The sequence below is a fragment of the Microcaecilia unicolor genome, chromosome 1 (assembly GCF_901765095.1).
Source record: "Microcaecilia unicolor chromosome 1, aMicUni1.1, whole genome shotgun sequence".
Classification (NCBI taxonomy): domain Eukaryota; kingdom Metazoa; phylum Chordata; class Amphibia; order Gymnophiona; family Siphonopidae; genus Microcaecilia; species Microcaecilia unicolor.
The window spans coordinates 427,313,797-427,337,259 of NC_044031.1; the positions used below are offsets into that span (position 1 = coordinate 427,313,797).

At 45.9% G+C, this 23,463-nt stretch overlaps 1 protein-coding gene across 4 annotated transcripts in view; it reads right to left on the minus strand.

Annotated features, from left to right (window-relative positions):
• Positions 1-23,463, minus strand: part of TXNL4A (thioredoxin like 4A) — a 55,373-nt gene that overhangs the window by 10,661 nt on the left and 21,249 nt on the right. For 2 of the 4 annotated variants that reach the window (XM_030212033.1, XM_030212042.1), the window contains exons 2-3: positions 18,322-18,495; positions 1,482-1,585 (exon numbers count right to left, since the gene is read on the minus strand). In XM_030212033.1, coding sequence (XP_030067893.1) covers positions 1,482-1,585; positions 18,322-18,474 — 257 coding nt within the window. In that variant the 5' untranslated portion in view covers positions 18,475-18,495. Of the gene's footprint in view, positions 1-1,481; positions 1,586-18,318; positions 18,498-23,463 lie in introns of those variants that run through there. The other 2 variants (XM_030212025.1, XM_030212049.1) reach the window with 2 other exon arrangements.

Below are 23,463 nucleotides of genomic sequence, written 5' to 3' on the forward strand. Positions count from 1 at the left end.
GACGAGGACGTAGAATCCAGCCGTCGCTTCCTCGGGGCAGAGACCGAAGGAGGTCGGTCTCGGGGGGGCTGTACCGCAGAAGCCCTCGAGATGGGGGGAGACCCACCCGAAGGCTCACCGCCACCAGCAGGGGAATGGACAGCCCTCACCTGCACTCCAGACGAAGCACCACCGTCCGACGACATCAGCAGACGAGGAGGTCTCGATACCACCGACGCCGACGCAGCCTTCCGATGTCGCCCTGATGCAGAGGGCCGATGCCTCGATGCACTCGATGCAATCGGGGGCGAAGATGAAGGTCCAGGCGCCGACGACGTCGAAGCAGTCGATACTCCCGGTGCCGATGCCGACGAAGAGCCCGAGAACAAAACGTTCCACTGGGCTAATCTCGCTACCTGAGTCCGCTTTTGTAAAAGGGAACACAGACTACAGGCCTGCGGGCGGTGCCCAGCCCCCAGACACTGAAGACACGACGCGTGCCTGTCAGTGAGCGAGATTACCCGGGCGCACTGGGTGCACTTCTTGAAGCCGCTGGAAGACTTTGATGTCATGGGCGGAAAAATCGCGCCAGCGAGATCAAAACTCGAAATGGCGAAGATTGGCACCGCAAAAATAGGGGGAAGAAAAACTTCGACCGAGGCCTAAATAGGGCCTACCCCGACGACGAAAGAAAACTTACCGGGGCAAAGACGAAGTACGGGAAGGGAAAAAACCATAAAGGTCTCCTTCCGACAGCTTTTTTTTTTTTTAAGAACGAAGTCGATAAACGACGCTCGAGGTCAACTTTGGGGCGCGAATGGCGAAACACGACCGTACCGAGCGCGGACAAAAGAAGACTGGCCGGCATGAGCCGGTTCGGGCGGGAAGACGGCCGCGCATGCGTGGTGCGCATCGGCGCGCGACTAGCAAAGGACTTTGCTAGAAAGTGTTCCGATTGGAGGGGCTGCCGTGGATGTCACCCATCAGTGAGAACAAGCAGCCTGCTTGTCCTCGAAGAAAGTTGTTTTAATTTAAGGCCACTGGTTAGTGTGTTGCTGCTCTTTGTTTCCTGAGCTATTTAAACATATACCTAAATTCAGGATACAAAGGAGTATCTGTATGAGAAAACTGTAATCTATCTCCAGTCTCAGAACAAAAAGAAATTAGTGCTCTAGATGGTAAAATTATGTATCATACCTGATAATTTTCTTTCCATTAATCATAGCAGATCAATCCATAGTATGTTCTCTATCTCCACCTGCTGGTAGATGGACACAACCCAACAGTCTATGGATTGATCTGCTTGATGAAATGGAAGTCAGTGTTTAAGTTTGAGAAGCAGAATCAGACATGAGAAAACAGATCACAAACATCCTTCTGCAGTCAACACCACGATGCTATTTTTTTCATATCTCATTTCTAAATGATTGATTTTTTTTTTAACTTTTTGCAAATAGATTTGAGAAAGGCATAATAATGCCAGTACAAAACAATTTACATACCTGAAAAAAAACATCACAGTACAAGGGTCATACAATTCATACATCTTATTGAAGTCTGGCACTTCAGTAATATCCACAAGATAAACAACAGCAAAATTTTTTACCTGGTGAAGAAGAAACACATTTAAAGGCAGTGCATATAACATACATGAAAATAAATCAGGTATCTGTTTAAGCAACAAAATCCAGAATGATCTTCAAAGCTAATGTAAACTCTTTAGCTGGTAGAAATATGGTAAAACAGCAACACCCCCCCCCCCCCCCCCCCCCCCCCCCCATTTCTCATGATAGCTATTTGGCTCAATTAAAACTTCAGCCAAATAGCATGAGCTGAAACATGACCATGCTGGGTTTTGTGTGTTTCAGTATTTATTAAATTATTTCATTAATATTTTGCCCTTTTTCATCTGTTAAATTTTTGAAATATTTTATAGAACAAACATTTGTAACCATTATTTCTCCGAGGACAAACAGGCTGATTGTTCTCACATGTGGGTCGACGTCAGCGTCGGCCCAGGAACCGGCATTTTGCCAGCAAAATAAAAACAAAGTTTTGCTAGAGTCTTCTAGTGCGCGAATCGCACACACTGCGCATGCGCAGACTTCCCGCCCGTCGCGTGAGCATGCTTCCTCAGTTTTTTCTTGTCCGTGGCTCTGTCTGGTCCTTCGACGTCGACTTCGGTACCGAGGTCGGCGGCGTCGATGTCGACATCAACAGGAGCATCGACGTCGGGAAGGAAGGTAATGGCTGCTGAGAGACCAACTCACGGTGGGAGCAGTGAGGCGTCGAGTGGGTCTCCACCTGCCTTGAGGCCTCCTGTTATGCAGGCCCCCCTGGGACTGACCTTCGTCGGACCCGGCCCCGAGACGCGAGGATTCCAAAGGAGTCTCGATGACGGGCGTCGAGCGAAGGCAAAGAAGCACCGTCATCGTTCTCCTTCGACACACGGTTCCGGGAGCTCTGGGGTGTTGAGAGAGTCGGCACCCGAGAAGCGTCGGAGCCAAGAGGATCGCCCCCACCCCCCTCGATACAGGAGGTGCCGGCCTCCACTGATTCTGACACCGCCTATTCCACCGACCCCGCAGCCTTCTCTGATGGCGGCTCTCGACGAGCGCATCCGGGCCTGGTTTCAGAACTTCTGGTGGGACTGCTACGTCAGTCAGCTTTGGTGTCGGGGGTGCTTGCGCCTTCTGTTCCTGTTGCGATGTTTGACCTTCGCCTGCGGTGAGGTCCCCGACTACGATGCCGCTTGCGGCATCCATGTCAACTCCCCTTCGACATTGGTGGAGGGAGCTTCGCCACAGTTGGACCGGCCATCGGCCTCTTGACATCACCATAGAGGACATCGTTCCTCAGCGTCGAGGCAGGTTCAGTGTCGAAGCACCTTAACTCAGGTTCTATCCGATACTGAGCAGGAGCGTTCGTGGGAGTCAGAAGAGGATCCCAGGTACTTCTCTTCTGATGAGTCCTTTGGAGTTCCCTCTGATCCTTCCCCTCCGCCAGAAAGGAAACTTATCTCCACTGGAGAGTCTGTCCTTTTCCTTTTTTGTCCGGGAAATGGCTATGGCTATTCCCTTCCCTGTGGAAGTTGAGGATGAGCCCAGGACTGAGATTCTCGAGGTCCTGGATTATTCTTTTCCACCTAAAGAGGCTGTGACAGTTCCTTAGCATAAGGTACTGAAGGAAGTCCATATGCGAAACTGATCAGCCCCTCTGGCCCTGTGGTCCTGAAAAAAGCTGAATCCTATTATCGGATCCACGGTGAACCTGGATTGATGAGGTCTCAGTTACCCCACAATTCCATGGTGGTGGACTCCGCCCTCAAGAGAACCAGGAGTACTAGAGACTATGCTTCGGCGCACCCAGGCAGAGAGGCTAGAACTCTTGACTCTTTTGGGAGGAAGACGTATCAGGCCACTATACTGGCCACCAAGATCAAGTCTTACTAAGCTCTTCACAAGCGTGCATTTGCGGGACTCTATATGGCAACTGTCGAGCTTGGTTGAGGCACTCCCTGGTCAGGCAGCAGAAGGCGTGTTGAAAGATCCTGGCCAGGGGTACTTTTGACGTGGCATCCAGAGTTGCTGCTCAAGGCATAGTGATACACAGACTCTCATGGCTGCGTATCTCTGACCTTGATCATTCTGCCCAGCAGCAGATGGTGGATGATCCTTGCCGGGGGGGGGGGGGGGGGGGGGATCATCTTTTTGGTGAGAAAGTAGAGGATCTTGTTGATCACATCAAGAAGCATAATGATGCTATGGATTCTCTCTCTCACCAGACGTCTTCTGCTCCTGCCTCCTCATCTAGGACGTTTTTTGGCGGGAGGAGTGCTCCCTATTCCTATTCTAGGTGTAGGTACACTCCTGCTTCTCGGGAGCCTGCCCAGGCTCAACCCCTGTGTGCTCGTTCTCGTCAACAGCGTGCGACTAAGGTCCATATTGCTCCCCAGCAAAAGCAGGGGACGGGCTTTTGACTGGGTCCAGTTAAGCATAGCCTCAATAAAAAAAAGTGTCCATACCGGACTTACCTGTTGGAGGGAGGTTGATATTTTTTCACCAACGGTGGCCTCTTATAACCTCTGACCCAGTTTGTTCTTCAAATAGTCCGGTTAGGATACATTCTCAATCTGGAATCCAAACCTCCAAATTGTCCACCGGGAGCTCAGTCCTACAGCTCCCAGCACAAGCAGGTACTTGCAGAAGAACTCTCTGCCCTTCTACAGGCCCAAGTGGTTGAACCCATTCCACCAGGGGAAGAAGGGCTGGGATTCTATTCCACGTACTTCCTTGTGCAGAAGAAAACAGGGGGGATACGTCCCATCCTAGACCTAAGGGGCCTGATCAAATTTCTAGTTCGAGAAAAGTTTAGGATGGTTTCCCTGGGCACCCTTCTTCCCATGATTCAAGAGAACGATTGGCTATGCTCTCTGGACTTAAAGGATGCTTACACACATATCTCGATCCTTCCAGCTCACAGGAAGTATCTTCGATTTCGGCTGGGAACTCGGCAGTTTCAGTACTGTGTGCTGCCTTTTGGTCTGGCATCTGCGCCCAGAGTATTCACAAAGTGCCTCGCAGTAGTCGCAGCATCACTACGCAGACTGGTGAAGAGCACCTCGAAGGCAGGCGCTCAGCAGTCCATGCAAATGACTATTCAGGTGCTAGAGCTACTGGGGTTCGTAATCAATTACCCCAAGTCCCATCTTGCTCCAGTGCAAAAGTTGGAATTCATTGGAGCCCTGTTGAACACAAAGACAGTTCGAGCTTATCTTTCTGAGACAAGGGCAGACAACCTCCTGTCCCTGGTGTCCATAGTTTAAGCATCTCAACAGATCACGGCTCGGCAGATGTTGAGACTTCTGGGGCACATGGCCTCCACAGTTCATGTGACTCCAATGGCACGTCTACATATGAGATCGACTCAGTGGACCCTAGCATCCCAGTGGTATCAAGCTGCGGGGAGTCTAGAGGATGTAATCCAACTATCCACCGACTTCCGCAATTCTCTGCAGTGGTGGGCGATTCGATCCAATCTGACCTTGGGGCGTCCATTCCAAATTCCTTCGCCACAAAAAGTGCTGACGACGGATGCATCCCTCCTGGGGTGGGAGCTCATGTAGATGGGCTTCACACTCAAGGAGCCTGGTCCTTTCAGGAAAAAGGTCTTCAGATCAATTTCCTGGAATTGCGAGTGATCTGGAACGCTCTAAAGGCTTTCAGAGACCGGCTGTCCAACTAAATTATTTTGATTCAGACAGACAGTCAGGTTGCCATGTATTACACCAACAAGCAGGGGGGCACCGGATCTCGCCCTCTGTCAGGAAGCCGTCCAGATGTAGCTTTGGGTTTGCCGTCACGGCATGTTTCGCCAAGCCATTTACCTGGCAGGCGTAAACAACAGTCTGGCCGACAGGTTAAGCAGGATAATGCAACCTCACGAGTGGTCACTGAACATGGGTGTAGTCCACAAGATCTTCCAAGTGTGGGGCACACCCTTGGTAGATCTTTTTGCCACTCAGATCAATCACAAGGTCTCTCAGTTCTGTTCCAGGCTTCAGGCCCACGGCAGACTAGCGTCGGATGCCTTTCTCCTACACTGGAGGACAGGCCTTCTGTATGCGTATCCTCCCATACCTCAAGTAGGGAAGACCTTGCTGAAACTCAAGCAAGACTACGGAACCATGATCCTGATTGCACCCTTCTGGCCGCGTCAGATTTGGTTCCCTCTTCTTCTGGAGTTGTCCTCCGAAGAACTGTGGAGATTGGACTATTTTCCAACCCTCATCACTCAGAACAAGGGGTCGCTTCTACATCCCAACGTCCAGTCTCTGGCTCTCACAGCCTGGATGTTGAGAGCTTAGAATTTGCCTCCTTGGGTCTTTTAGAGGGTGTCTCCCGAGTCTTGCTGGTTTCCAGCAGAGATTCCACAAAGAGGTGTTACTTTTCAAATGGAGGAGGTTTGCTGTCTGGTGTGACAGCAAGGCCCTAGATCCTCTTTCTTGTCCTACTCAGACCCTGCTTGAATACCTTCTACACTTGTCAGAGTCTGGTCTTAAGACCAACTCCGTAAGAGTTCACCTTAGTGCGATTAATGCTTTTCATCTCTGTATAGAGGGTAAGCCTATCTCTGGACAGCCTTTAGTTGTTCACTTCATGAGAGGTTTGCTTTTATCAAAGCACCAGGTCAAACCTCCACCAGTGTCATGAGATCTCAACGTTGTTCTCACCCAGCTGATGAAAGCTCCTTTTGAGCCACTGAATTCCTGCCATCTGAAGTACTTGACCTGGAAGGTCATTTTCTTGGTGGCTGTTACTTCAGCTCGTAGGGTCAATGAGCTTCAGGCCTTGGTAGTACATGCACCTTATATCAAATTTCATCACAACAGAGTAGTCCTCCGCACGCACCCCAAGCGTGGCTGGTGGACGTGAGGATCGCCTGGTGACTTGCCTGCCTGGTGCGAAGGTGGCGGACCTCACGCGTCACCTAGATAGGATTTTATATAGTGCTGGGGAGGAGACGGCTGTCTTGGTACATGTGGGTACTAATGACATAGGAAAATGTGGGAGAGAGGTTCTGGAAGCAAAATTTAGGCTCTTAGGTAGAAAGCTGAAATCCAGATCCTCCAGGGTAGCATTTTCTGAAATGCTACCTGTGCCACGCGCAGGGCCCAAGAGACAGGCAGAGCTCCAGAGTCTCAATGCGTGGATGAGACGATGGTGCAGGGAGGAGGGCTTTAGATTTGTTAGGAACTGGGCAACATTCTGGGGAAGGGGGAGCCTATTCCGAAAGGATGGGCTCCATCTTAACCAGAGTGGGACCAGGCTGCTGGCATCGGCGTTTAAGAAGGAGATAGAGCAGCTTTTAAACTAGAAATGGGGGGAAGGCCGACAGTCGCTCAAAAGAGCATGGTTCGGGATAAGGTATCTTTCAAAGATATCACCATAACAGGGAAGATAGAGTATCCTGATAGTGAGGTTGCAAAAGAGATTGTAGTAGATCGGGTATCTTTAAATAACAATAAAAATCAGACAAAAGATTGCCAATTAATACTGTCAAGTACTAAGCATGATGTACTTAGGAACAACAAACATAGTTTGAAATGTCTATATGCGAATGCCAGGAGCCTAAGAAATAAGATGGGGGAGTTGGAATATATTGCACTAAATGAAAAATTAGATATAATAGGCATCTCTGAGACCTGGTGGAAGGAGGATAACCAGTGGGACACTGTCATACCGGGGTACAAATTATATCGTAGTGATAGGGTGAATCGGATTGGTGGAGGGGTAGCATTGTATATTAACGAGAGCCTTGAATCAAATAGATTGAAAATTCTGCAGGAAACAAAACACTCCTTGGAATCACTGTGGATTGAAATTCCATGTGCAAAGGGGAAAAGGATAGTGATAGGAGTGTACTACCGTCCGCCTGGCCAGGACGAACAGACGGATGCGGAAATGTTAAAGGAAATCAGGGACGCAAACAAACTGGGCAACACAATAATAATGGGGGATTTCAATTACCCGCATATAGACTGGGTTAATGTAACATCTGTACACGCAAGGGACATAAGATTTCTTGATGAAATCAAGGACAGCTTCATGGAACAGCTAGTTCAGGAGCCGACAAGAGAAGGAAAATACTAGACTTAGTCCTTAGTGGTGCTCATGATCTAGTGCAGGGGGTAACGATACGAGGGCCGCTTGATAACAGTGATCATAATATGATCGGTTTTGATATTGGCATTGAAGGAAGTGAAACTAGGAAATCAAGTACGCTAGCGTTTAACTATAGAAAAGGTGATTACGACAAAATGAGAAAAATGGTGAAAAAAAGACTGAAAGGAGCAGCTCGCAGAGTAAAAAACTTGCATCAGGCGTGGATGCTGTTTAAAAACACCATCCTGGAGGTTAGTACATAAGTACATAAGTACATAAGTAGTGCCATACTGGGAAAGACCAAAGGTCCATCTAGCCCAGCATCCTGTCACCGACAGTGGCCAATCCAGGTCAAGGGCACCTGGCACGCTCCCCAAACGTAAAAACATTCCAGACAAGTTATACCTAAAAATGAGGAATTTTTCCAGTCCATTTAATAGCGGTCTATGGACTTGTCCTTTAGGAATCTATCTAACCCCTTTTTAAACTCCGTCAAGCTAACCGCCCGTACCACGTTCTCCGGCAATGAATTCCAGAGTCTAATTACACGTTGGGTGAAGAAAAATTTTCTCCGATTCGTTTTAAATTTACCACACTGTAGCTTCAACTCATGCCCTCTAGTCCTAGTATTTTTGGATAGCGTGAACAGTCGCTTCACATCCACCCGATCCATTCCACTCATTATTTTATACACTTCTATCATATCTCCCCTCAGCCGTCTCTTCTCCAAGCTGAAAAGCCCTAGCCTTCTCAGCCTCTCTTCATAGGAAAGTCGTCCCATCCCCACTATCATTTTCGTCGCCCTTCGCTGTACCTTTTCCAATTCTACTATATCTTTTTTGAGATACGGAGACCAGTACTGAACACAATACTCCAGGTGCGGTCGCACCATGGAGCGATACAACGGCATTATAACATCCGCACACCTGGACTCCATACCCTTCCTAATAACACCCAACATTCTATTCGCTTTCCTAGCCGCAGCAGCACACTGAGCAGAAGGTTTCAGCGTATCATCGACGACGACACCCAGATCCCTTTCTTGATCCGTAACTCCTAACGCGGAACCTTGCAAGACGTAGCTATAATTCGGGTTCCTCTTACCCACATGCATCACTTTGCACTTGTCAACATTGAACTTCATCTGCCACTTGCACGCCCATTCTCCCAGTCTCGCAAGGTCCTCCTGTAATCGTTCACATTCCTCCTGCGACTTGACGACCCTGAATAATTTTGTGTCATCGGCGAATTTAATTACCTCACTAGTTATTCCCATCTCTAGGTCATTTATAAATACATTAAAAAGCAACGGACCCAGCACAGACCCCTGCGGGACCCCACTAACTACCCTCCTCCACTGAGAATACTGGCCACGCAATCCTACTCTCTGCTTCCTATCTTTCAACCAGTTCTTAATCCATAATAATACCCTACCTCCGATTCCATGACTCTGCAATTTCTTCAGGAGTCTTTCGTGCGGCACTTTGTCAAACGCCTTCTGAAAATCCAGATATACAATATCAACCGGCTCCCCATTGTCCACATGTTTGCTTACCCCCTCAAAAAATGCATTAGATTGGTGAGGCAAGACTTCCCTTCACTAAATCCGTGCTGACTTTGTCTCATCAGTCCATGTTTTTGTATATGCTCTGCAATTTTATTCTTAATAATAGCCTTCACCATCTTGCCCGGCACCGACGTCAGACTCACCGGTCTATAATTTCCCGGATCTCCTCTGGAACCTTTCTTAAAAATCGGAGTAACATTGGTTCAGGACAAATATATTCCACGTATTAGAAAAAAGGGAAAAAAGACTAAACGTCAGCCGGCGTGGCTAAACAGTAAGATAAAGGAAATCATTAGAGCCAAAAAACAATCCTTCAGAAAGTGGAGAAGAGAACCAACTGAAAGTAACAGGATAGAACATAAGGAATGCCAACCCAAATGCAAAGCGGAGATAAGGAGGGCAAAAAAGGACTTTGAGAAGAAATTAGCGTTGGAAGCAAAAATACATAGTAAAAATTTTTTTAGATACATTAAAAGCAGGAAACCGGCCAAAGAGTCGGTTGGGCCGCTGGACGAAAATGGTGTTAAAGGGGCGATCAAGGAGGACAAAGCCGTAGCGGAGAAATTAAATGAATTCTTTGCTTCGGTCTTCACCGAGGAGGATTTGGGGGGGACACCGGTGCCGGAAAGAATATTTGAAGCGGGGGAGTCGGAGAAACTAAACAAATTCTCTGTAACCTTGGAGGATGTAATGGGTCAGTTCAGCAAGCTGAAGAGTAGTAAATCACCGGGACCTGATGGTATTCATCCCAGAGTATTAATAGAACTAAAAAATGAACTTGCGGAGCTACTGTTAGAAATATGCAATCTGTCCCTAAAATCGAGTGTAGTACCGGAAGACTGGAGGGTAGCCAATGTTACTCCGATTTTTAAGAAGGGTTCCAGAGGAGATCCGGGAAATTATAGACCGGTGAGTCTGACGTCGGTGCCGGGCAAGATGGTGGAGGCTATTATTAAGAATAAAATTGCAGAGCATATACAAAAACATGGACTGATGAGACAAAGTCAGCACGGATTTAGTGAAGGGAAGTCTTGCCTCACCAATCTAATGCATTTTTTTTGAGGGGGTAAGCAAACATGTGGACAATGGGGAGCCGGTTGATATTGTATATCTGGATTTTCAGAAGGCGTTTGACAAAGTGCCGCACGAAAGACTCCTGAAGAAATTGCAGAGTCATGGAATCGGAGGTAGGGTATTATTATGGATTAAGAACTGGTTGAAAGATAGGAAGCAGAGAGTAGGATTGCGTGGCCAGTATTCTCAGTGGAGGAGGGTAGTTAGTGGGGTCCCGCAGGGGTCTGTGCTGGGTCCGTTGCTTTTTAATGTATTTATAAATGACCTAGAGATGGGAATAACTAGTGAGGTAATTAAATTCGCCGATGACACAAAATTATTCAGGGTCGTCAAGTCGCAGGAGGAATGTGAACGATTACAGGAGGACCTTGCGAGACTGGGAGAATGGGCGTGCAAGTGGCAGATGAAGTTCAATGTTGACAAGTGCAAAGTGATGCATGTGGGTAAGAGGAACCCGAATTATAGCTACGTCTTGCAAGGTTCCGCGTTAGGAGTTACGGATCAAGAAAGGGATCTGGGTGTCGTCGTCGATGATACGCTGAAACCTTCTGCTCAGTGTGCTGCTGCGGCTAGGAAAGCGAATAGAATGTTGGGTGTTATTAGGAAGGGTATGGAGTCCAGGTGTGCGGATGTTATAATGCCGTTGTATCGCTCCATGGTGCGACCGCACCTGGAGTATTGTGTTCAGTACTGGTCTCCGTATCTCAAAAAAGATATAGTAGAATTGGAAAAGGTACAGCGAAGGGCGACGAAAATGATAGTGGGGATGGGACGACTTTCCTATGAAGAGAGGCTGAGAAGGCTAGGGCTTTTCAGCTTGGAGAAGAGACGGCTGAGGGGAGATATGATAGAAGTGTATAAAATAATGAGTGGAATGGATCGGGTGGATGTGAAGCGACTGTTCACGCTATCCAAAAATACTAGGACTAGAGGGCATGAGTTGAAGCTACAGTGTGGTAAATTTAAAACGAATCGGAGAAAATTTTTCTTCACCCAACGTGTAATTAGACTCTGGAATTCGTTGCCGGAGAACGTGGTACGGGCGGTTAGCTTGACGGAGTTTAAAAAGGGGTTAGATAGATTCCTAAAGGACAAGTCCATAGACCGCTATTAAATGGACTTGGAAAAATTCCGCATTTTTAGGTATAACTTGTCTGGAATGTTTTTACGTTTGGGGAGCGTGCCAGGTGCCCTTGACCTGGATTGGCCACTGTCGGTGACAGGATGCTGGGCTAGATGGACCTTTGGTCTTTCCCAGTATGGCACTACTTATGTACTTATGTACTCCTGCCAAAGGTGGTGTCGGAGTTCCATCTGAACCAGTCAATTGTCTTGCCAACGTTCTTTCCCAGTCCTCATACCCGCTCTGGAGAAAGCAGTTTGCATACCTTGGACTGCAAGGGAGCATTGGTCTTTTACGTGGAGCAGACAAAGCCCTTCAGACAGTACGCCCAGTTGTTTGTTTGTTTCAATCCCAACAGGAGGGGAGTCACCATCGGAAAACACACAATCTTGGCTAGCAGATTGCATTTCCTTCACTTATGCCCAAGCTGGGCTGTCTTTAGAGGGCCATGTCACGGCTCATAATGTTAGCGCCATGGCTGCGTCAGTGGCTCACTTAAAGTCAGCCTCCATTGAGGAGATTTGCAAGGCTGCAACGTGGTCATCAGTCCACACATTCACATCTCACTACTGCTTTCAGCAGGATACCTGACGCGACAGTTGGTTTGGGCAGTCGGTGCTGCAGAATCTGTTCGGGGTTTACAATCCAACTCCACCCCCCAGACCCATTTTTGTTCTGTTCCAGGCTGCACTCTCAGTCAGTTGTTTATGGTTTCAGGTCAATCTATGTTATGTCTTCGCTGTTGCAAGGTCCAATTGACCAATGTTCATTGTTTTGAGTGAGCCTGGTTGCTAGGGATACCCCACATGTGAGACAAGCAGCCTGCTTGTCCTCAAAGAAAGCGAAGATACTTACCTGTAGCAGGTATTCTCCGAGGACAAGCAGGCTGATTGTTCTCACAAACCCGCCCTCCTTCCCTTTGGAGTTGTTCTTGTTGTTTGTTCTTCTATGCTTTTTGAGTAAACTGAGGAAGCACGCTCATGCGACGGGTGGGAAGTCGTCGAGCATGCGTGGTGTGTGCGATTCGCGCTAGAAGACTCTAGCACACCTTTGTTTTTATTTTGCTGGCAAAATGCCGGTTCCTGGCCCGACATGGACATCGACCCACATGTGAGAACAATCAGCCTGCTGTCCTCGGAGAATACCTGCTACAGGTAAGTATCTTCGCTATTTCTATATTAGAAATTACTAAATAATGGGGAGAAAAATCCAGATCTAGTATTTCAACTAAGAAAATGAAACAAAGCAATGTGTTCTCTGCCAAAACAAGTTATACATTTTAACCCCATTATAAAAAAGTTGTCCACAATTAGACAGCATATTTATAAAAGGTCATACATCACAAAATCCCATTTGGATCTACTTAATATGATACATTGTATGGCCAAAGCCAGGTCAGATTAACACTATATTGGGCACTAGGCAAAAACATACATTTGTAGGCCCCCACCCCATTTACTTTTCTCAAAAATCTACTCCTGCTCTCCAAGGTATATGCACTCTTTCCCTGTTGCCTTCCTCTCGATATTTTCATTCACAGCTTTTCCTCCACAAGTCATCATCTCTCTAGAAGTAGTGGGGAAATCTGCAGGACTAAGTTTTGAGTGTTGCAACAATAGCAGATGGTGAGCATGGGGACTATGCAATCACATGGTTCTGAGTGGCATGGCCTAAGGGTTAGAGAAGTGGCCAAGAACCAGCTGAAAAGCTACCCTACCTTTATCTGCCAAGCTAACCACACTCTGGTCTGAATATCGGACATGCCCTGGCATTGAATAAATCAGGAATGATGCAGAATGGCAGAAACCTGCTTTTGTCAGAGGAAATTGAGCTCCCAGTCTGTGAAATGGCTTTGAGGTATCTCTTTAGGTATCCAATGCCTTACCTTCAGTCTCATCTGTTTTTTTCTAATGTTTACACTGCTTTACCTCTGAATCCCCCTGCCAGGAGACCTTCACCTGCTCCCTTATCAGTTAGTAAATGAGGGAAAGAAACATTCCTTATTCTGTGCACGTGCATATGTACCTTTGCCAGGCTTTGTTCATGTGTACATATTTGATTGGCTATCCTGGTCAAGTCCTACCCCACTTGGGCTGGGCAAGGCAAGAGTATAATTGAACTATACACTGGAATTTTTAAGAGGAACGTCTTTGAAGATTTTTTTTTTTTTGCTTTTTGCTCTGATATTCCATTTCTGTATATTGTGGAGATACAGCTGAAAGTCTCTGCAGGCCAGACCCTTAATTGCCCCCTCCCCTATGCATGGGAGGTTAGAGGCTGCTGTGAATATCCTCCATCTGTAACCAGAAGCTGTGTGAGCTGATTATTCTGCTGGCATCATATTAAAGGTATCTATCATATCCTATTTCCTGGGCGAGTGTGTTTGCAAGTCTGTAGTCTATGCACTTTTGTCATCCAAAAATACAAAAGAACTCACAAGGTACCAGCAGGCGTCATTGTTGTGACAGATCACGGGGTTAATAGCCCAGGACTGTAAGCGGCTTACATGACGCTCACCACTGCAGGCTGAATACTGACTCCTAAGTGTCAAAAAGGTTTCATAAATGGAAAAAGCAATACAGAAAAACTTGCTGAGCTGTGCCTTGAGGCTGAGTCTACTTACTAATTGCAAAGCCAAAAACACCTCCATACCACCACCACAGAAGCTACTGATCTTGTTCCTATGCAGACAGGACCATGTGTCTGCCCTAAAGCTGGTTATGGATTCCAGACGTGTCATCTATGAAGACTATAGGACCTGTTGTGCCCATTGAAAAAGGGCTTGGGCCCATAACCTCTGCAGATTGTTGTCTTCACACCCAGTGGCAAATGCCTTCTTCAGAAGTCCTTCTCTTTTCCTGTCCTGCGAATCCTTCAAGGAAAGCTTCTCTCAATGGGATAATGGTCTTAGTCACCGTTGTCATGACAGGCAGGCAAACAAGCTACTCAAATTCCTCTTGTGGTAGAGGCGAAGTCTCCCCATGATCCAGCTGTCCTTCAACATCTCCTCTGAAGCCTTCTTCAGGACCATTCTAAGAAAAGCCTTACGGAGGGGAAAGGACTTGCAAGAGCCTATCCTAATCATGTGTTTCCTCTCTCATCCCTAATGACCAGTGACCTTGCAATCTCCCTATCCTTGCCAGAGGCCTGATCCTTCTTTCCCATCCAAAATGGCAACCCCATCTCTCACCTCCTCCACTAATGTTTCTGTCATGCTAAGGAAGGCGATGCCACTTTGGAAACAAGAGATAATCAGTTCTTTTCACCTGAGTGGAGGAGTAGCCTAGTGGTTAGTGTAGTGGACTTTGATCCTGGGGAACCGAGTTCGATTCTCACTGCAGCTCCTTGTGACTCTGGGCAAGTCACTTAACTCTCCATTGCCCCTCCATTGCCCCTGGTACCTGAATATATGTAAACCGCTTTGAATGTAGTTGCAAAAACCTCAGAAAGTCGGTATATCAAGTCCCATTTCCCTTTCCCCCTAAACAGGCGTGTAACCAGGGACTCATTCCCCTCCTCCAGAGAAATGTTGTCTAGGGGTGAATCTCTTCCGTTGTACTCCTCCCCCCATTCTGCCTTCATTCAAGGCCAAAAGAGATACAGAACCATTTGGTTCTTCAGATGCAGGATCCGCTGGGGCATTTATGAAGCAAGATCCTGAAGCTCCCTCTGCGTTTTGATTGCATGACAGCCTTCCTCCTGGCTACCAGGCATACAATGGGTTGCCAGGTCTTTCTGAAGGCAGTCTATGAGCTGCTGAAAGAAGTGCTGGCTGACTCATGGAGACAGAGCTAAATACAGGCTCTCCTTTGCAACTGCCAAAACTCAGTACTCTCAGCTCCCCCCACTGAGGTGTGCTGCATGGAGAGACAAGCAGTTGGCTGATCTCATGACTGTGGTTCATGCTGGCTGCAAGACACAAAGCCATAGTGTCCCCTGGCCCCAATTTGCCATCCTGTGTATTTGGAAGTTTTACATGTATCATCTTTTTGCCAAATATGCTATGAACATATTTGCAGCTCTTTATTTGCTGCTGGGGGTCCATCTCTTTGGAAAACCTCCCAGTTTATCTATGTGCTGAACTGTCCTTGCGAAATTTAAGATAGGTCTTGACTTATTATTATGAGAAAACTTATAATTTTGAGGTAAAATGATAGAATCTGGAGTCTCTGATGATGGAGGCGTGGACTAGTAGTTACAGAACTGGTCTTGACATCCAGAGGTGCCTGGTTCAAATCCCACTGCTGCTCTTTGTGATCTTGGGCAAGTCACTTAACCCTCCATTACCTTAGGTACAAACTTAGATTGTGAGCCCTCCAGGGACAGGGAAATATCCAGTGTACCTGAATATAACTCATCTTGGGTTACTACTAAAAAGGTGTGAGCAAAATCTAAATAAGAATACTGTAGGATGCAATACATTGCTCCCTTGTCTATTCTCCTGCACTATCCTATGTGAAGTATGTAACTTCTCTTCTAGCGCTTATAAATATGTTAATTGTCAACCATTTAGTTATGATAGGCAGTACATCAAATACATGAACCTTGGAAGTCAACTGCTTGCTGCACTGCTAATGTGGTGGTTTCCACAGTCTCCATATCTTCTGCCCTTGTTGGGTACAGCCCTCTTTAGTCCCAGTCAGCCCCTTGACTACCATGACTGATCCCATGGCCGTGAGTGGGACTCTCCCAAGAGGTCCCTCATTGCCTCAAGAGCTCTCCTCCTGATATTTTTCTTTTATATCCAACTTTATGCAGCAGAACTCACAGATTGCTGTGGGATGGGGGAGGGAAGTGTTAGATCAAAGTCAAGAGAGAGGACATCAGTTACCCACTCCAACTTAAACATCTCTTCCCAGGGCAGCAGCCCAGCAGGGCCCACACTGCCTCAGGACTCCTAACCCACAAGGAGAGAGACTGGCAGGTCCGAGTCCTGGCTCAGAATCTATTCCTCCTCTCCAGCTAAGTTAGTGCAAAGGTCCATAGATTGATTCCTAGGAGCTTAGTATAGGGTACTGGAACTCAACCTCAGACCATAAACCTAGCCTACACCAGAGAGAACCAGGCCACATGACAATCCTGCTGCACATCTGCTGTAGGCAGAGATCACTATCAAGTTCCAAGAATGCACCAATCTTTACACTGATGCTGTTGTCATTGAAATGCAATGTTCTCTGCTTCCATCAGCTGGTTGGGGAGAACAACCCACTTGCCTGGACTGAACTAGCAGGATGGTGCCTCTGAAAGAATAGAGAGTGGAAGCAGTATTGAGATGTGTCTCCTCTATTCCTAACCTAGCTGTTCTCTTCCCCAACACTTCATGTCTCTTATTCTCATTCCTAATCTTTACCATGCGTTTCCTCTCTCATCCCCAGTCTTTCTATAATGGCCTGTGCCCTTCAACCCTCCCAACCCTTGCCAGAGGCCTGATCCTTCTTCCCCCACCATCCTTGTCTCTCTCTCCCAATTAGTCAGTGTTGCTTTTTCTCCCCTCTGTTCAGCAACTAGGATATCCACTTCATATTGATCGAATACATTTGCATAAGTTTGGTCCAAGTAGATATGTACAGTTCAATAACCAAGAAAATTAAACCACTGTGAGATCTGAAAACCTGATTTGGGAAACACTGGGCTCATTTTCCAAAGAGAAAAACATCCAAAAAGTAGAATAAATCTGCATTTGGATGTTTTTCTCACAAAATCGTCAAAATTGAAATTTTTGAAACCAATTTTTAGACAGTTTTCTATAAAGTCCGTCAGACGTGCGTTCAAATCACAAGGGGGGGGGGGGAGTATTAAGGGAGAGATCTGGGCGTTCCTAACACTTGGACATATTTTGCCATAATGGACCAAAACAAAGATATCCAGGGCTATAAGTTAGATGTTTTGGTCTAGACAAAGTGCCCTAAACGACCAGACGACGAGGGATTCAGGGATGACTTCCCTTTACTCCCCAAGTTGCCACTAAACCTCTCCCACCACCCAAAAATGTGATTAACAATATTACTTACCTGCCTCTATGACAGCCTCAGATGTTATACTCAGGTCCATCAGAACAGAATGCAGGTCCCATCTAATGATGGGTGTAGTACACTGCAGACAGGTGGAACTAGATCCATACCTCCCCCTACCTGTTACACTTCTGGTGGAAACTGTGAGCCCTGCAAAACTCACCAGAAACCCACTGTACCAACATATAAGTGCCCCCTTCACTCATAAGGGCTACTGTAGTGGTCTACAGTTGGGGTAAGTGAGTTTTGTGGGGTTGAGCAAACACGATAAGGGAGCAATGGTGAAATGTGAACCCAAGTGTCCCCTAAGGTGCCCCACTGCTCTCCAAGGATGTTTGTGTGTCCAGTCTACTAAGAATGCTGGCCTCCTCCTATATCCCAATGGCTTGATTTTGTGTATTTTTTCACTTGGATGTTTTTGGTTTTTTTTCAAAAATAGACCAAAAAGAAATGCAGAGCACAAAAACATCTAGCAAATAACCATTTTTGGGAAAGAAGAAAAAAAAAAAAAAAAAAAAGATATACACTTTTCTGTTTTGAAAATGGCTATATTCCCCACTTGAATTTTGGATGTTTTTTAGCAAAACTTCCAAAGGTGCACTTAAGACGTCATATCGAAAATGCTCCTCACTGTGTAATAGTATGACTCACAACATGCTAGGGTTACATAGAGAGGTAATTTTGCAAGTTTATTTTGTAATAGAAAAAGATTAGATTCCTTTCTAACTTAAGATTGATAATTTGATTGCATATAGTTTTCTCTGACCTAATTTGTGACACCCTTCAAGCCCAATGTGATTTCTTTTAACCTCATGCTGGACTAACTGCAATGAAACGATTCCAAACCTTAAGGCAAAGCCTGTACCAATGAAAATAAGGCAGGATTCTGAGTCCAAAGCATACCTTCTCAGCAATGCTGTACAAGACTTCATCCATTTTCATGCATGTTGGATCCCAGTCATGTCCAAAGCGGTTAACTACAACACGGTCTTCTTCCGAAAGGATGGCCTGGTCAACTTGCCAGCCATTATGCAAATGTGGTAGCATGTACGACATCTTCACAGCTGTCTGTTATGCCTGAGAAGAAAGCAAACCCACTTAAGGATTGTTGCATCTTAGAATTAATATAAATGAATGAAGACTGTACGATGTTTCACTCTTCTACTTGCTAATCTTTGATTAGTAACCTAACAAGTACACTGGTGCTATCAACTACCTAAGACCATTTTCAAAGTATTGTATAAATTTAGATCTGTTAAAAAATTTTTTTTAAAGGTATAGCAAATTAGATCCATGTATTCCCTAATTCAGGGATCTGGAATGTGCTACTACTGAGCCAAATGAAGTTTATAAAATTATTAGTGGAGTGGAATGGTTAAATACAGGAAGGCTGTTTTATTATCTTTCAAAACAATAAAAGGACATACCATGAAAAACAGAAAATTAAAAATAAAGGGGCTGATATTGAGACCACGGAAGTTAGCCGGACTGACTCCCGTGGTCGGCACTGAGCCTGGATATTCAATGGCCATTTCCGGTGACCAGCATTGAATATCTGGTTTATTTTTGACTGGTTTCACCTTAACCAGCCAAGTCGATATTCAGCTCTGGCCACCGGCCAACTCAATATTCAGAGCTGGCTGGTTAAGCTGAAATCGGCCAAAGCTAGGCCTGCTATTTTGGCGGCCCAATTTGGCCACCAAACTTAGCCAGCGATGCACTGAATATTAGCAGATAGCCAGCTATATCATGCGATATAGCTGGTTATATGCCAAGCGCTGACCATGAATATTCAGCGGGAGATAAACGGCAGATAGCAAGTTAAGTGCTATCTAACTGGCCAGGACCTGTTCCTGGCTGATTAAATAGAGTGGAATATCAGGTGGGAAACTGTAGACAGTACATTTTTCATGCATGCATAATTAAGCAAATCTTTTGCTATAAAATGTGTTCAAAGCAACTACCTCAGCAGGGACCAAAAGAGGTATGGACACGTTCCTAGAGGAAAAGACCATAAATTATGTTGGTAAATACAATCTGGTCCATGTGATTTGTTGCTATTGAGTTTGCTAATTTGTTCCATTACACCTTCTAGACCCACAGTGATGTTCTTTAGTTGCTCTGAATCATCACTATCCCAGATGATTTCTAGTGAGTTAAAATCCCATCATTCTCCTCAGTAAAAACCAAGGCAAAGAAATTGTTTATTTTTTCTGCTATTACCTTAATCCTTCCCGAGCACTTTTTTTTTACCCCTTGGTCTCAAGTTGTCCAACTGATTCTCTCATGGATATTTTACTTCGGATGCTTCTCCTTCATAGGCAGGAGAAGTGGACCGAGATTTAATTGAAAACTTTCACAACAAAGCAATGAAAGCGCACTTCAATATGGTGGATGTTGATTAGGACATCTGTTGCAGTGTTGTCTAGAAGTAGGTAGATCCTGCATTCTCTATAGGAAGGATTGTTCCAGCAGTTTGTAACTGAACCAAGGCAGGATGGGGGCCATACTAGATCTGATGCTTACAAATGGGGAGAGTGTTTCAGTGTTAGAGTGGGTGATCACTTGGCATCTAGTGATGACCAATGATGTGGTTCAATCAAAAGTGAAGGTACTAGACAAAGTGTTTTGTTTAGATTTTTTTTTTTGTAGTCAAGATGCTACATGATGCAAGGTTCCATGTTAGAAGTCACTATTCAGGAAATAATCTAGATGTCATCATTGATAATACGTTGAAACCCTCTGCTCAGTGTGCAGCAGTGGCTATGAAAGCAAATAGAATGTTAGGAATTATTAGGAAAGGAATGGAGAAAAAAACTGAAATTACAATGCCTTTGAATTGTTCTATGATGCGACAGTTATTAACAGAATAAAATTTAAAATTTTGATAATAGCTCACCTTGCTATTTATACTAGGATCCCATGTGACCTTCATTGTTTGCTTATCCCACCATCAACCTTCTCGTTCACTGAGGTCATCCCAAACTAATTTACTAATAGTTCCATCATTTTAAAAAAGCCCTGGTTGGAGAAGTCCAGGCAAACAGCTTTTAGTAGTATTGTGCCGCAGTTGTGGAACCGTTTACCACTGTAAATCTGTTTAGGGACCTCTGTTCAGAAATTTAAAAACTGCCCTTTTTCTCTTTTACAGAATTGCAGATAGATGGTTTAGTCTCTTCCCCCTCCCCCAATGAGTACACCTGCCCTTCTTGCTCCACTGTAGATAGAATACACCCAATGGAAAAGAAGTAGAGGTGGAGTATTAGAGGGCAGCTCTAGTCACAGGAAAGGAGAAGATCTGGAGTAAGTTTCTGTGCTGAAGAAGTGAAGTTTATGCAAGGGGAATGGAAAGGAGATGGGGCTTGATATACTGCCTTTCTGTAGTTATAATCAAAGTAGTTTACATATTATATGCAGGTACTTATTTTGTACCTAGGGCAATAGAGGGTTAAGTGACTTGCCCAGAGTCACAAGGAGCTGCAGTTCACCAGGATCAAAGGCTAATCCTCTGCATGTAGTGGGAGACAGAATTTAAATGAACCCCACCAAAAAATGCCACAGTATATTTCTTTGGGAGAAGCAGTTCCAACAGTAATTATGGAATTACAACTTTTAAACTGCCTTCCCCTCTCAACTTCCCTCCTGATTAGGCACATAGAAAACACACATACATATATACTAATGCACTAAAACATGTACCTATACATCCAAGCCTGCACACAGCCCCCCCCCCCCCCGAACACACATGCACAAACGTGCATGCATTTATATGCAGTTGGAACAAATTCCATGAGTCATCCTCACAAACTTGTTATTTTTTCTAAGTCAATGGAAGTTGGAAAAAATTATACAAAAGGTTTTGAGAATGTCTGTCCATCTGTCTGGGAGCAAAATAACTGGTCAAAAATGTGTTAAACTAGAACAAGGGTTCTAGAAACCTAACAAACAAAAAAACCACCCCACAACCCTGCCCAATACATTTCTATGGAAGGAGAAATTTAGTTTCTCTCATACTGTCACCAGGGAGAGCACTCCCGGTACAATCAAGAAACAAATGTCCACCAGCAACTTCAATCTTAAGGCTTTTATTCCATGCAGGTTTTCTAGTAGACCTGATACACGGTTCCAACAGCAGCCTTCACCTTCAATCTTAAACACATGTAAGCCACCTGAAAGTGTGTGGCAAATAATCCCCTTTAAGCAGTAGGCTGCCAGCCCCTATCAGGATTCAATACAGGCTCACAGTCAGCTTCAGTCTGGGCTCTTTATCCAGTGCACAGTAAGGGAAAATTAGGTTTTTACCTTGGTAATTTTCTTTCCTTTAGTCATAGCAGATAAAGCCATTACGTATGGGTTATGTCCATCAACCAGCAGGGGAGATAGAGAGCACTCAAACTTTCACAGTGCCCTCTTGGCCAGCTAGCTCCACTGCCTCTTCAGTATTTGAAGCTTCCAAAGCAGTATGGCAAACCGCAATGGGAATCACAAGAGCTTTCCTCACAGCGAACGATGGCCCATCACAAGGGCATGAACTCATAAAGGAGGGAATGCACATCCTCCTAAAGGGAATAAACTCATCCTCATTGTATATGCTTTATGCAGCAAAAGCACAAAATCCGGGGAGAAAATCTCACCCTGGGCACCCAAATCCTGTCCGGTGCTAGCCACTCCTGAAATAACCTCATCTCGAGGTGCCCCACCCGGCTCAGGTCTCTCCGTGTCCCCGGAGGCCGCGCCATGCGGTGTAAGCAAAATGGCGCCCGCTGCCAGCTCAGAGCGGGAAGGAACATCGCTCGCCATGCTTGGGTCGGCTCCTACGCCAATACAGCACGATTTACAGAGCCCTGCTGCTGATTTGCGCTTGCCACAAGTGGAACAGCGCTTTACATTGTCCGCAGCCATTGCCGAAAAACGGCGGTAAAATCCAAAATGGCGGTTTCGCGCCAAAATCGCCCCGATCGCGGGCCCACCCCGGAGGAGTTGGAAAACACTCTTACCTCAAAGGATCTAGTGTACAACTACGATCCTGCTGAAAATCAGGTCAAAAACCTCTGTTCCAGCGTCTCTGCGTTTAAAAACGCGACACGACTTTTTTTTTTTTTTTTAAGCTGTGAGGAAAGCAGAGGTATTGAAGACTCCGGAAGCTCAAATGAGTGGGAAAGGCAGGGAAAGGGCAAACCTATATGCCTGCATCCACTGTTGGTGGGTAAGGACAGGGAAAGCAAGGCAATATGTCCACATCCACAGAGGTATGGGTAAGGCAGGGAAAGGGCTAACCTATGTGCCTTTAAAGTGAAGCTGCTATAGCCTCCAACACCCCAGTTAACAACTGGCAAGCCAGGAACCACCTCCCGGCAGATTTGTCTGGAGCTCGAACAAGCTGCAGCCACCCTGCTAGGGGAGATAGAGAATACTGAAGAGGCAGTGGAGCTAGCTGGCCAAGAGGGCACTGTGAAAGTTTGAGTGCTCTCTATCTCCCCTGCTGGTTGATGGACATAACCCATATGTAATGGCTTCATCTGCTTGATGACAAGGAAACAGTAGTTCAATTCCCAAGACAAACAGTTCAATCAGTTCATCATCCCAGTTAAATCACAAAGCAGCCTTTACTTTCAGGAAGTTTCAATACTTTAGGGACTTCCTCACACCCAAGGGATTTTCCCTGCAACTTCTTCTCTCCTCCTGAACTGAACTCCTCTGGGATTCCTTCCCACCTGCCTAATCAATCCCTGGCTTCTGCTCTCACAACTAATCATTCTCCTTCCACTAGCTTCCCTCACACCCATACCAGCTGAGGTAAGCATTAGACTAATGAGGAGCTCCTGCACACAGGGTTTCCTATCTCTCTTTCCCCCTAGTGGCAGCCACTCTACACATCCTGCCAGCTTACACCCATGTCTTCCCCGATTGCAGCTAGGAGTCCAGTCCGGGTTCTTCATCTCACCCCCTGGCTCCTTGCCTGCAATGCCTTCTGGGACTTGTATTTCAAACTGAAACTGCCTTAACCCAACTATCCTGGATGTGACTATCACAACATAGATTACA